Source organism: Macaca thibetana, chromosome 4 (assembly GCF_024542745.1).
Source record: "Macaca thibetana thibetana isolate TM-01 chromosome 4, ASM2454274v1, whole genome shotgun sequence".
Classification (NCBI taxonomy): Eukaryota; Metazoa; Chordata; class Mammalia; order Primates; family Cercopithecidae; genus Macaca; species Macaca thibetana.
The window spans coordinates 140,537,080-140,552,744 of record NC_065581.1 but is presented as its reverse complement, the minus strand read 5'-3'; the positions used below and the strand labels follow the sequence as shown (position 1 = coordinate 140,552,744).

General features: G+C 38.0%; 1 protein-coding gene across 2 annotated transcripts in view; it reads left to right on the top strand.

The window, feature by feature from the left end:
- The window catches only part of NKAIN2 (sodium/potassium transporting ATPase interacting 2), a 1,020,196-nt gene that overhangs the window by 987,693 nt on the left and 16,838 nt on the right, over positions 1-15,665 (top strand). For both annotated transcript variants that reach the window (XR_007725171.1, XM_050788729.1), the window contains exon 5: positions 4,364-4,424. Coding sequence is in view for 1 of the 2 variants with exons in the window: in XM_050788729.1 (XP_050644686.1) it covers positions 4,364-4,424 (61 nt within the window). In the remaining variant the exon portion in view is untranslated. The remainder of the gene's footprint in view (positions 1-4,363; positions 4,425-15,665) is intronic.

The window sequence follows — 15,665 nt, the reverse complement described above, 5'->3', positions numbered from 1 at the left end:
GATGTACTCTCCATCTCTCTGTTCCCCTCTTTATTCCCTTTCAAGCCCTCCCACCTCTCAAGGTCTATCTCAAAAGTGCCAAGCACCAACCTACTCTGAGAATGGATTACCAGTTCTTGGAGGAAACAGCACCTTTATTCAGCCTTAAAGAATGAGTTAGTATCCATTCGTTGTTTTTCCTGGTGGGTATTAACTCATTCTTTAAGGCCAGCTTAATACCTGGGAGATGAAATAATCTGTACAACAAACTCCCATGACACAACTTTACCTATATAACAAACCTACATATGAACCCTAGAACTTAAAATAAAAGTGAAATAAAAAATTAAAAAAGAAGACCTGGGAAGTAAGCAGGCAGTACTGCTGTGTAAAGCTTTATATCCAGCTTAGCAACTCAGAACTCTGTTTTCAAAAACAAATGTAAAAAAAGAATGAGTTAGAATTACTCATTACTGGAGGTGCAAGGCTGAGTAGGGACGGGAAGGAAAAGGTAGAGGGCGTTAGCATTCTTTGTTGGCAGACTGGGGAAATGAGTTAAGGAACAGAGAAGGAAAGCTACCTGATAGATGTCAGCAAGCTACCAACAGCTTTCTACTGACATCAGTTCTGACAAGGACTGGTGAGGAATGAGGCTAGAAAGGAAGTCAAGTATCGCATCAGGAAAGATTTGGGCCCATGAAAAATGTTATACTTTTGTATGGTGTGCTCCTTCAGCACACCATACAAATTTTCATAGAAAATTTTCGTAGAAAAATGGCATAGTTCCATTGGCAATTTGGCACACTGGAGGCCCACTGATTATGACCCTAATCTGGTCTTCACAGCTCTAATTTCCATTGCTCTAGTATGAAGTCCCCAAACTCTCATCAGATTTAAGTACTGCCTCTTACCTAAACACAACCCATATCTTTCCTGCTTGATAATCTCACTCTGGAAAAGCAAATCCCATTTTGCCTGTCATCTGCAAAAATATATATAATGCTCTTCCGAGGGTGTTTGTGAGGCTTAATGAGCTAACACATGAAAGTATCCAGTCTACTGTTTGTTGTCACTTATTAGAGGTACGATTTTCTTCCTTCTTGCTGAAGATTTACCTAAATCTACTTCAAATTACAGTTGTATATATATCTGCTACAAAATTGCAAACTCCTTAAAGCTAGGACTATATCTCAAACAGCAGCTCTAACCAGGGGAAATTTTGCCTTTTAGAGGACATGTGACAATGTCTAGAAATATTTTTATTGCTTCAATTGTTGACAGTCTTGATTGTAGGATGTTATTGTTTAAACATTGATGACACATAACAGCCTCAATAGAAAAGTATTCCAAACCCAAAATGTCAGTGGTGACTAGAACTCTACTTTAGTTCATCATTGTAGCCCAGGTAGCAATTAGCAGAGTTGCATATTACAGGAGATTGGATTCTTCTGTTCTCACACTGCTCATAAAGACATACCCTAGACTAGGTAATTTAAAAAGGAAAGAAGTTAAATTGACTCACAGTTCAGCATGGCTGGGAAGGCCTCAGGACATTTACAATCAAGACAGAAGGGGAAGCAAAGACCTTCTTCAAATGGTGGCAGCAAGGAGAAGAAAAGCCACTATATGTGGCTTCACATGGTGGCAGCAAGGAGAAGAAGCAAAGGAGGGAAAAGTTCATTATAAAACCATCAGATCTTTTGAGAACTCACATACTATCATGAGAACAGCATGAAGGTAACTTCTCCCATGATTCAGTTACCTGCCACTGGGTCCCTCCCACAACCCCTGGGGATTATGGGAACTACAATTCAAGATGAGATTTGGGAACACAGCCAAACCATATCAGAGACATTCAGAATTGTTAGAAATAATTTGAAACCCCTCTCTATAGGTAAATTTTATAAATTGCCACTGGGGAGGTAAAATTAAATTAGAAATGTGTACTGTATAGAGAAATTGGAAGATAGCAGAGTTTATGAATCTTGATTAATTTGGGGAACACAAATTTCCATTTGTAGTTAGAGGTGACCAATTTAAAAGCTAAAGTTCTCTTAATCAGCAAGCTTTTGTAAAAAATGCAGCGGGATTTACTTTTATATCAAAGGAGCTCCCCAGATAGTTAAAGAATGAAAATGAATATAATTAAAAGATCATTGGTAAGCAGAATGCAGTGCCTTAGCTGCATTCTGGGAGAGTACGCTTAATAATCAAGAATCTACTGACACTTTAATGAGAAGTTTAAACTTATTGGCCATGAATCTCAGAATGTATTGATGCTTATTACCTAGATATTCATTTCAAAGAAATGAAGTGATGAGTAAGAATTTTTTTAAAACAGTTTGTAATTAGGACAAATTGCTTTACAAATAATTTAATAAGCATTTAACACTGAAAAGAAGAGGAAAACTACTGATAAACCTGTAACATTTAGCGACATATAGTAAGAACTCAATGTGGAGGAAGAAGTGAAGCTATAAGCAATACCAAGGAGATTTAACCACACCCATAGGCTCTTTACTTAGACACAGCCAGATCCAAGTACCAATGTCAAGCACCCATGGGACTGGCTCACTCCATAAAAAGAGCATTTTCATGGGTCCTGTTGGATGAAAGATCAAGATGTGTTAGTATAGTCTCTATTTTTCCAGTACTCATGAAATCCTCAAATCACTATGTGATTTGAGTTTGGATAAATCAAAATCTTTGCTAAAGCCAAATAGGAGACATTGGTTTTTAATTAGTACTCTGAACTTTAAAAATAAGTCCCATAAAAACAAAGACCTTGATGATTCTATTATATAAAGAAGTGGTTCTTACTATCACTATCTTATTGCCAATAGCAACATATAATTCAAAGAGAAACATGCTGATTTGATGAGTTTTCTAAAATATTTCTTAAAAAGAAAACTCAGTCTTCTGATATAGCATCAGTGGTATTTATTTTTGACTCTCTATGATGTATACTGGTGCAGATACTACAGTTGGGGGTAGAGAGGGCCGAGAGTATCCATTCCCTCTCCTCCAGGATCTAAAAACAAAAGTGTATGAAGTGTTACATAAGTCTTTTTCCTTCAACTCTGCCTCCCCAAATGTGGTCACTGCTGCTTCCTCTATTGTCCAGGAATGACCGCTGTTTTATCCTATGCCAGTTCTTTTTGGAAGATAACTAGAATCTGCCAGAATGTGCTTTCTCTCTCAAGTCCAAATTAGGGACTTGAAAGTTTCTTTTCACCAGAGACCGCTTTGTCTCCTAATAGTTCTGCGCTCATTAAATACCTATTAGTGTAGCCTTTGACTTAAGATGTTCCACTCACATCCTCCAGAAGATCACTATCTGTCACCTAATGAAAAACAACTTCATTAGGCTTGTCGCGGTAGTTCCTTTTTTTCCCGTGCTTTCACTTCCTGATTGAAGACTGCAGCTTTTCCTAATGTTTTCTTCCCCACACTAAATATTATTGTGTGGGGTCGGTCCTCAGCCAGATCAATGTCTGTCTGAAACGTTGTTGTGAATAATCTTCATCACTGTTTTAAGGACATACCTTTAAGGATTCCTCCAAACTAGATCAATTTGCAAAAAAAGAAAACAAATAGTCTTCTACTTATCCAGAAATTATATTTGTTTCTTTTGATTAGTGTTCATAAATTGACTAAATAAATATTGTACTAGTAGGAAGGAATACAAAAACACCCAATCTGAAAAAATAGAGAGATCAAATGACTTTGTTGTGCTCCTTTACAAGCACACAGACCTTTTTGTAGTGTTTCAGAAAAGAGAATGTGATGTGTGTAATGCCATATTCAATGCATTTTGATGATACTCCCTACTTATAGGTGTCCATCTCATCACTTCTCTGTAGCATATTGTCTTAATCATACTCAGTATGCTCTGGTTCCTGTTACAGATCTGAGTCTTCCTTACTTACAAAGAGCCCATGCAACAAACCACAGAATCACCTTAATGTTTTTCCCTCAAAGCATTTTTCTGATGGTCTGTGAGAGTCCATGTTTTAGAATCTTAGGTACTGAGCTAATGAAAAGTAAACTAAAAGTTGATTGGCACAAATGCAAATGTTAATCCACTAGTGAATCGTCATAAGTCTTTTTCTGTACTGAAAATAATTTATTTTAGATTGCTTGGCAATTAACAAATCTTACACGTAAACACAGGTCGGAGAAAAACAGAGTGATATGTTTATTTACAACACAGATGAGCATCATTTGAATCAGGAGTCCACACTGGAGTCAAGATCCAGTCCAATGAGCCATGTTGGAGCCCTAAGTCTGGTTGTAAACTGCCTAACTTTGAAAAGTCACTCCCCAGTGAGGTCTGGTTTTGGTGCCTTTGTCTGATGTCTAAAGCATCTCTGTTTTGTTTCAGCTGGCAGGTTTCATCTACGCCTGTTATGTTGTGAAATGTATAACTGAAGAAGAGGACAGCTGTAAGTATTAAAGCTCTATTCTGTTTCTTTCAAATTCAAAGCATCTTCTTTACTGTCTCCTACCTAGCCTTCCTATTCCTCAGACAAGATCCCACAACACAGCATTAGAATGGAGAATAAGCCTTTTGTGCCCATCAGACCAAAGTGTTTATCATAACAGTATCCAGCAAAGTGAAGAATGGAGAAGCACCCATTTTGAAAACATAACTTCTTTCTTTTCTTTGAAGGGCTTTTAAAAATCCTTTCCTCTTATAAAAAATTCTAGTAGGGAACAGAGAGGGGAGATTGGAGATGGAAATGATTTTAAAATGTGGCTAACTTGACCGTTCTCTTTTTATGATCCCTTTGTTAGGTATTGATAACTAACCAGTTTCACCCAAGACTACAAATCCCCAAAATCAACAATTTGTAGTAGTTGCTAAGATTCTTATGGAAACTGACTTCAGATTAATTCAGAGAATTGTCTTTAGGAAATCAAATGTCCATCTGTCCTTTTCGTTCCTACTATTTGATACAAATGACTAGAACTCTAACTATGTCAAAGGCTCAACATTGAGACGTATTGCTTGATCCAGAGTTTAGATCACAGTACACTCTTACAATCCTCCCAGGGCTCTGTCATTGTCTGCTCTCCAAAACATGGAGGGTAGAAGGTTTTATTCCATCCCTGCCCCTAAGGATCTAAAATAGGAGAATTGGGGAAAGTACTTCTATTCTCTGTGGGTACTATAATGGATAATTGCCCATGTAGTTACATTTACTCAGAGGAAAAATCAGAATTGGGAATCATTTTTCTTGGTTTCAAAAAATATTTATAATATTGGGTGTTTGAAACAGTAAGGAAAGAGGAAGGTGAGAATATGATGATTTGAGGAAAACATCCAAAGATAAATATATGTTTCTTCTTCCCTTTCCAATTATACTAGAAAGGAAGAGGCAATATCAAGTGATTAATTTAGAAGAGGCACTTTTCAATCATACTCATACATGATATAAAATCAGAAGTATATAGTTTATAATTTATTTCATATATAAAAGGAAAAATGGTCCTTTCACTAAATAAGCATTTATAAAATATTCCTTAGTGTTTTAAGTGCTATGTGAGCCTTTGGAGATTTTAGGATGATTCACACATAATATTTTACCTCTAGGAACTTGCCAACTAGTAGGTAAAACAAACATATGAGCAAACAAGTATGAAACTCTGTAGTGCATGCTGTGGGTAAAGAGAAGAAAGAGATCAGGAGAAGGGTCATAGAGAACACTTTTGAGCTTGATCTCAAAAGATGAATAGATCTTTACTGTGTTGCCGGTATGGAAGCGAGGGGTGGTCCCAGGCAAAAGGTGAAAAAGCACATCACGGCCAGATTAATGTGACTGAATTTGTTTCCTGTGCTACAGGTAGACAGCTGGAGAAAATTGGAAAAACATGTATGAATGAGATAGTAGAAAAGTGGGTATGAAAGATTAAGGAGTTTGAGCTCTATATAATACAATCACAGATCAAAGGGCAGATAGCTTATAAAAGAGAATAACACAATCAAAAACGTTCTTTAGAAAAAATACATTAGCATCATTATAAAGAAGAGACTCAAGAGGGGGAAAGATTAGGGAAGAGAACTAGTTAAGACACCATGAAAGTGAGACATGAGATAATGTGAATCTGGACAAGGATCGGTATTGGAGATAGAGAGGATAGGTGTGCCATGAGACATGCCAAAATGACATGATTAGTGGGCAGTGGTGGGTACTGTGATAAGGGAAAAGGAGGAGACTGTTAGATTCCTGGGTGTCTGATGCAAGTGAATGGGTAGATGGAATTGCCACTTGGGAAGAAAAGTGGGAATAAGATCACTAGTTCAGTTTGCACAGGTTGAGTTTGAAGTGCCTAGCGCCTATATTAGAGAAGACATCCAGTAAGCACTTGCCTTATACAGAAAAGATTTATTCAAAGATTAGAAAGGGCAAAATATATATGGATTTTAAAATGCGTGGACCACATACACTATGTAAGTTCGTTGAGATATTACCATTCAGTGTCTGTGTGCCAAATCCCTGATGGAGGGGAAGTCCCCAGTTAATTTTCATATGGAAGTTGGGCTTTCTCTGGGCTATGTTGTTTGATTTCATTTCACAACGATACCAGTGCATTTTTATCTTCAGACAATACTTACTGACATACCATGTCTCCTACATGCATAATCAGCATTTCGGCAGAATAGCACCTCTCAAAGGAGATCTCAGAAATGCTAGTTCCACAAGACATACTGCTCAAAAAAAAGAAAAAAAAAATTCCAAAGCCAAGTAAGGTTGACACTGAAAATTTAGAATGCACATTTATATATTAACATTTCTAAGAGTACTGCCAGAAAGAAGTATGTCCATTTTTTTTTTCTAACCCACAGTTTTGTTTTAACTATATTACCTTGAGGCCAGACACAGATCAAAGAGAAGAACCAGAAAGAGTTCTACAGCTTGATTATACCCACAGTTCCCCCGGGAGAATACCATATGCCCCACAGTGGCAGGAGTGGGGTCAGTCAGGAGGCAGAGAGAGAGCGGAACCTTTAGTTCGAGTCCTACAAAAAGAAATGGATGAGGCAGGGTAGGAAGGTTTATTAGGACAGGTTAACTGTGTTACAAAGTGGTGCCCCATGAAATTCATGTCCACTGTGACTGTTAACGCATAGGTTTAGGGCTATCTAAAGTCTTCATATGTTTTTTGGAGGTGAGTCAGGGCTTACTTGGAAACAGCTAGTGGTCATTTTGTAGATGTTAAAGCATCAATTTATAGAAATTAAAAGTATTATTAATGCAAGTCTCCCAAAATATTTGAACACAGGACTCCTGTTTTTCACCAACCCCACTCCCCGCCGCCGGCCGCCTCTATAAAAAAGCACTTAATATTCCGGAGAATTCTTCTAAGGGAATTCTGCGCTAAACCAAGTTTTGGCCAAAGCGATGTAAATTCAAGGAGATTCAAAGTCACCAATATCTGTTGGAAGATCAAGTTATCTCTCAAGCATCTAATAAGCTTTTTCCCCCAAAAGACTCCAAAAAATAACATATATGTCTTTATGTGTATCTTGACCACAACACCACATCTGCCTTTATTAATCCAAAACACAAGTAGACTTCTCAAAGACAAGTTTTATCATGTTAGTCTTATTGCTCAGTGGGCAAAATATGAACTCTTTTTAAAATTTTTATATACAAGTAGACTGACGCTTATCTCAGATGTTCATGGGACTAGTAAACAGGTGGGAGGACATGCTCATTTGGACTGGCTCTCTGTCCAGTGGTCTTCGGTGACTTTAGGTTAGGTTCATTTACTTGTAGTCATTCACACCTAGACAGTTATGAGTATCTTTTGGTTACAGTGCTTTGGGTTGATATTCTCCATATATGATCACTTGCCTGATGTCCATCCTCAGACACTGCCTGGACATATGACTTCCAATCCATCGAGTAAACTAGGTTTGACTTTTCTGTGTAATTTTGGTAATTATATTATAAAAATTATCCCGATCCTTAAAAAGTTTGGTGAAAGGTTAAAATAAAACCACTCTCAAACAAACCCTGAAACTTGGGAGGGGTTTAATATACATGCAAACACTGAGAGGGTCCCTATGTGCCTATTTTTACCCACTGTGGATTTGCAATAACGCATCATTTTTCGCAATGAAGCATAGTGTCAGGAGTAGGTGCTAGCTACCTGCTTGCCAAATTGGTTAAGTTTCCATTATTAAGAGCCTTATAAGAAACAGAGGACAGCTTTGGTTCGGTAGCTAGTGCTTAGAACGACTGTGGAGATAAGGGCCCGATGATGGCAACTGGATAAAATATTCTTGAAGTCGACATGAAGCTAATCAGTTATGTGCTCAGTTCTGATACCTCAGCCTCACAGCAACAGGTGTATCCAGGAAACTTCAGAGGAAACAAGTAGAAACCTCCAGGAAGCAATGGAGAGGGTTTGAGCTCAATGCGCAAAGACTCGAGCCTACACGCAATGAAATAGCAGTAAATCGTCATTGAAACAGAGAGGCTCATGAACATCAAACACCTGAGAATTTTTTCCCTTATGTATCCTTTTAAGCAGTATCTCATTACTCTTCTAGAGTCCAGTTTGATTAATATTTGTAGAGATACTGTTTTAGTTCCCTTGGGGTACTATAGCAAAATATTATAAGTAGGGTGTCTTATAAATGACAGAAATTTATTTCTCACAGTTTACAGGCTGGAAAGTCCATCAAGGCACCAGAAGATATGGCTTCTAGTGAGGGCTGGTTTCCTTGCTCATAGGTGATACCTTCTTGCTGTAACCTCACATGTGAAAAGGGGCAAGGCAGCCCTCTGGGGCCTCTTTTAAAAGGTTAATAATCCCATTTCTGAGGGCTCCACTGTTGTGACATAACCACTTCCTACAGGCCCTACCTCCTAACACCATTATGTTGGTGATTATGTTTCAAAATACGAATTGGGGAGGGACACTAACATTTAGATCATAGTAGACACTATATTGCAACATTTAGATCATAGTAGACACTATATAGTAGACACTATTTTGTTTTTTTCCATTGAAAAAAAATCTGGACCTTGAAGTTTACATCTCTAACCCTTTAGTTATCTAAGCCGGAGCCACAGCTTGGCAGGCCAGAGGGTTGTGCAGACTCACAGGGCACCACTGCCATCTGCTGTGCCTACCAGGAGATGACAGCCACCCTCAGAGCAGAGATCCCAAATTAGATGTGACACTCCTTCCGCCATGAGTTAGTCAGCTACGGATGCCATAAAAACATACAACAGACATAGTGGCTTAAACAACAGCAATTTGCTTTCCAAAGTCTAGGTGTTAGAAACCTCAGGTTTGGTTTATCCTGAGGCCTCTGTCTTTGTCTTGTAGACGGCACTTTCTGTTGGATTGGGGCCCTATCCTTATGACCCCATTTAACCTTCATTACCTCTTCAAAGGGCCAATTTCCAAGTACAGTCAGGCATATTAGGAGTTAGACCTTCAACATATGAATTTGAGGAGGATCATAATTCAGTCCACATCCAAATACACACACATGCACACACACTCCACGTGTGTCCTGGACATTTGAAAATATATGTAGGGCACAGATTGAGGATAGATGCAGCTCACTGGCCCATCAGATGCCTGTGGGTAAGAGGCTTCAGGGCTGTATTGCTGCCAAGTCAGCTCCATACTCACTGCCACCAGGCAGGAATTCCCGCTCAGCATCTCCTGCTGTGGGGTGATCCGCCTCTAGATGAGTAGCTTCTCACCAGGATGAAAGCTGAGGCCCCTGCTCTAGAGGATGTGGCTTGACCTTAGAACCCTATTTGAGTGGGCTACCTTCACAACGTACTTTTATATATTTGTTCATGAAAAGGCAGTGATACATCTTGGGAGAAAAGGCTTTCTCCAGGAAAGCAGGCATCTGGCTGTGCTGTCTTTGTGGCAGGGCTCTCTGCTGTCTCATCTGTCACCAGCCATGCAGAGTTTTCCTTATGGCCTCCCGTCTTCTATTCCCCTCTGCTTGTTCTCTTCTACACTATTCTGTGAAAGAAAGAAAATGTTTGGAGATTCCTGGTCGGGTGTGCCTTTTATTATAAATGTAGCTCTTCTGTCTCACTTCATCCTCGGGTTTTCCCCACTGCAGTCAGATGCCCACTCACAGTGATGGAACCAGAAATTGTCCTCGGTGCTTAATTAGCATTGTTAGATGTGACGATTAAAAGGAAGCCATGCAGCCATTGCAAATATTGCTAATCCATGATAGCAAAAAAAAAAAAAAAAAAAAAAAAAAAATCATATGACTTCTCAATTTTTATTATGTGTTCTTGTAAATCATTGGTTTAATAGTTAAACTAAAACTAAATGTTGGTCTTCTAGCAAATGGGTTCATTTTACTAAGCAGTCATTCTCTTTGCTGAAGGAGATTCAGTGTATTTGCAAATGTTGTTAAATGTTGAAATCATCTGGAAAGAGACATGGAATATCATTTAAAAAATAATATCCTAAGGGACTTATTTTGAAAGCAATGCTGAAAAATGAATTCAAGATGCTTAAACTTGGAGTTAGACACATGCACATTTACACCAGCCAAGCACAAATGTGTCAAAACCTGTCCCGAATTCCTCAAAATCAACTGGCCTTGGGATAAAAGTCACAATTGATTTATTGAATCTTTCATTTGAAAAGAAAACCACAGGAAATTATTCACTTCTCTGGGGCTAATAATTTTCTGTTATTTTTGTTTGATTTTTCTTCTAAAACCTGCTGGCCTACACGTCTGTGTATTGAATTCCATTCTGTATGTTTTTATCATTTCTCCAGTTTGTCAGGATCATTGAATTTGAATGCAGTTCTCTGAGCACAATCTTACACTCTCAACCATGGGGGTGGGTAAACATGGGAGCAGGGAGAACTATTTCCCCTTGAAAAAAATATCTGTTACTTCCTGTCTATAAGGGAATGCAGAAAGCATAGACAATACAGATAAATAAAAAAGGAAAATTAAAATAACCTCATAATTCTGGGTTCTGATACTCAGTTCAAATTTTGGTATATTATGTGCCTGCCTGCCTTCCTTCTTTCCTTCTTTCCTTCCTTCCTTCCTTCCTTCTTTCCTTCCTTCCTTCTTTCCCTTTTTCCTTCCTTTCATTCTCTCTTCTTTTCTTCCTTTCTTCTCATCTATCTATCTATCTATCTATCTATCTATCTATCTATCTATCTATCTATCATCTAACTGCATTCCTCCCATCTGACCGTTAGGGCTATTTCATGCATTCTGTTTGGTAGTCTGAGCTTTCTTTCACGTTTATAAATCACTCTCCAAACATAACCTAAGAGGGGATGATAAGAAGTTCAGAAAAGTTGCCAAGTTCCTGGCTGCCAGGTTGACAGGCAAAGTTGTGAGAATATGTTTATTTTACTTATCTGGCATCATTCTGAAGCAATCAAATAAAATGTAACATAATCTTAGTATCTTACTAATTTATCTTCTCTTTATAACATTTGTCTTATGAATTTGATGGTGACTGAGTGAACACATTTTCTCCACATCTGCCAGTTTCCCACTAAACCAAAACTTGGTATTTATTTTCTCATCTCTGAACAGGATTACAAAGCCTGCAGACCCAGGCTTTGCACTCCACTAATCTCTCACTGTGCCTACAGAATCCCAGTGGGGCCAAGGTGAAAAAAGGTGTCATCTTTCACCTTTCCTTCCCATTCCCCCCAAACCAAAGCACAGAAGTTCTGCATTTATTTAATTTTATATCTGTTTGTTCTGTTTATGATTTGTTTTGAATTATGAGTTGTACAGGGTTTAAAATGATGGAAACCAGCCAACTGCTCTATTTCAGCACTTTAATTTTATAGGCCAAGGAAGATCAAATGACTTGCTCAAAGTCACTAACTCATTCATGACCTTCCAACATTCAAATGCAGTACACACTCACTCACTCAGGATGGAAGAATAATAGGAGACATCATCAGGATTCACCCCTGTCTTGTTCCCTACTGTATGCTTAGCATCTACCATATCCCCAACCTAGAAAAGGACTCAGGAAGTATTTGAAAAATAAATGAATGAATCAATTAGATCTCCACAAACATTTCTTGACCTATATGGAAACTGCCAAGGAAATATGACATCTCCTTAGAATTCAATGTATTCTAAGTAAATGAATAAGTAATTTGAATAAAGTGCCTATCATTTTCTAAACAAGAGGAAGAAAGATGTGCTGCTATATATAAAACTAAGTGATCAACACCTGAGACAGATGGTACCTATGAATTTTCCTCCTGTCAATCAAATTCAAGTTCCTATTAGTGACAACAGCATTCTCCAACAGTGATACATGTAATAATTTTCACATTGTCTCCCCAGATTGGTGAACACTGGTTTGTTTTTCAGCCTTCCATTAAATTGCTCCCTCTTGTGATCATCTAACAGAAAACGCATAAGCTATATTTTTAAAATTATATATTCAAGTCAAAACTGAGTCTGATTCTTCAACATTCACTTCTTATTTTCTCTCTTTTCTCATAATATCGTATCTCCTCCATTATACTATATTGCTTTTCACTCGTACACACACACACACACACACACAATGTTCATCTTTAAATAGATCTGATATTTCCAAGTCAAGAATATGAGGGGAAAGAATCTGATTCATTCTCTCTCCTCTGTTAATTAGGAACAATCAGAGCTTTGTTTCTACAAAACAATATAGAGGTAACAATATTCAGATAAGCAAAGGAGGGCCTTTAACTGGGGTGTAACAAAAGAGGTATTTTTTATGCAAAGAATATTTCTGACAGGGTGAACTGAAGTTATCCAGCAGATGAAGAATACTGATGTTGTTTTAATAGCCTTAATAAAAAAGAAAGCATGTGACTTAAAGGAGGAGCAAGTAGTGACATTTATAGAAATGAATGAACAGAAACTTTTGATTTTGCTGACTCTGCTTCTTCCAGTGGTGCAGACCCCCACAGCCTGCCAGCAGTGGGTGTCGTGGACTAGCTTCCTCACCATCTATCTCTAATTTCTCATGGATAATGACATGAGAAAGAAAACATTCAAGTAGCAGAAAAGTGAGGTGATTCTTGCAGCAGAATGTTGACATACACGCTCACAAAATGAAGTCGCTGGGATCCTTTAGTTCCATCTCCAAAGAACAAATGAGAGCAAGACAAAGAGCTGGCACAGGAAAATGAAGTCTCTTTAAAAGCCCTCCAAATCAGAGACAAGCTGAGAAGATGACATTCAAAGTTAGACTCTTGATGAATGATGTTGGCCGTTGCCCACTTCCTTATGCCCAGTTCTGCTTTAGTTTTAGAAGTGGCATCTCATAGAAACAGAAGGCTGGGCTCAGAGGTCTCCTTCTTAACAGCAGGAGGACTAGGAAACACTAGATCTCTAAGGATGGCCACCAGGTATGCAGAACGAAAACATCTGAGCGAAGCAGCCTTACACCTAGCTACTGAAAGAGCGCCTTGGAAATAAGTGAGCTGGAGACAAACCCTCAATCCTATGTGACATTTAAATGAGGCTGCTCTGGCAGAAGATACTCAGGGAGGCCTCCGCTATGATTGGTTGGCCTTGTGTGTCAGGAAATGAAAGAGAAACAAACTTAAAACTCACAGGAGGTGCGGTTTGTTTAAATAATAGAAAGTAATTAGGCTGAAGACAAAAATCAGTGATGGCATTTTATAATTACGATTAACTTAAAGTTTAATTTCCTTTGGTGCTAAAATCTTACTTAAAACATTTACCGGGAAAGGAAATTAGGATGTTACTATCAAGAGGCATAAAGTGCTTCTGGGAATCCATGCCTATTATCACTTGAAAATTAGGTTAGGGCCAAAGTGGGGATTTCAATTCATTTTTGAGTATAATAAATGGTGACCAGACCTCAGAGTCAGCGGGGTTGGCAGGGGCAGGCAGTGTAACATTTGCATTTGCTTGTTTGTTTGTTTGTTTATAGGATTAATTGCAAATATTTTCAACAAAGAGTGTAGTTTATACATTAACAATCCTGCTACAAAATGAAAATTGGATATGGATTGCTGCCTTTGTAACTAATGAAGCTGATGTTAAAGGAATTCCCAAATGTGGCACTGCAAAGGGAAGCACATAGTCACACATCCATACACCTTCACCATTGAATTAAATGGAACAGGGGACAGTATTTCTGTTGGCTCCAAACCCGTCAACCCGACTCTCCTCTCCAAGTCCCCAACTTTTTCATCATTCTGTTTTCCCATTCATGCCTCAATTTCCAATTTCCATTTTCAGCAACTAATCTTTCTGGAAACTCACTTAGTAAAATCAATGCATAATAGTAACAAGCAGATGGTAATAACTCCTTTGCACTGATTTTTTTCCATTCATTTTGCCTTTGTGGATTTGCTCATTTTAAATATTATATTGCTAACATTCGTGTGTGAACTAATCCCAGAAATATGGAATTGTGTATAATCATAAAGTTATGAAGAGTATTAGTGGTCACCTACTGTAATCCCCTAATTTTACATTTAAGGAAAGGGACACTCAAATTGACTTGCTCAAAGTTAAACAATCATTTAGAGGCAGAACTGGGAGCAGAACATCGATGTCAAGATTCGAAGAATACTTTCCATGTCACTTCACTGCGATACCTGAGACAGATTCTTTTAACAAATATTTATTGAGCAACTACTGGGTGGTAGTCTATGTGTTGTCACTAGGGATAAAGCAGGGAACCAAACAGATACCATCTTTGCCTTTATGGCGCCCACAATCCGTCACACAATTTACAAGAGAAAGAGAAATTATAGTAAAGTGTGATGAAAGTTCACACAAGGAAAGGGGATGGAGGTGCCATGGGAATGATCCCAAGAAGAACTCATGCATTTAGAAGATAAGGGAATTCTTCACTGAAGACATGATGATTCAGCTGAAACCTAAGGGATAAATTAGATGTAGCACTTAGCAAAGACAGGCATGCCTTTTTTAAAAGGCACTACTTTTTGGATCGATATTGACCAAAAGTACACCATAAGTCACACAGGAATGATCTTAAGTTCTTTTCATGAACTCGATATAGGAAATCTAGTTTCAGCTTTCCCAAATACCAATAAAAATGTTAGAGTAACTGTGGGACATTCTCTTTCCTGAAATTGCTACTGTTGTTCTAAGGAGATGATTAATTTAGGCTCAGGAGTTTTGTGATTTTCATTTCTGGAGGCTGTAAAATGATACAAAGATTATGTTAGCAAAGATTACAAGGTAAAGAATATGTCTCTAATAGGTAATTACAGCACGCATGTTTTATTTTTTATTTCCCTAAATATGCATATGTTAATGTACCCACAACCCTAATTAAAATTCCTACATTTAAATGGGCTGTGGATTCTAAATATATTCTGGATGTCAGCTGAGAAGACATACCCAATCATGTCTAAAGAGCTCACCTATAGCTTGTAATAACTGCTCCTTCCAATTTCTGAAATCTGAAAGACATGTCGTATATAATTGAAAGCAATTCTAACAGGGGAAAACAAAATGAAGACTGGAAAATCTAATCCATCCAAATGGCATGGCACAAAGTGAGCCCAGGCACATTTAAGGTGAAGCTGCCTTAGTTATTTCATCATAATCTTCATTACATGCTTCTCTACATTTACTGAAAGCCTCAAAAGATATCGGATTCATAATTTTCTGACTCTAGCTTTATAGTTTC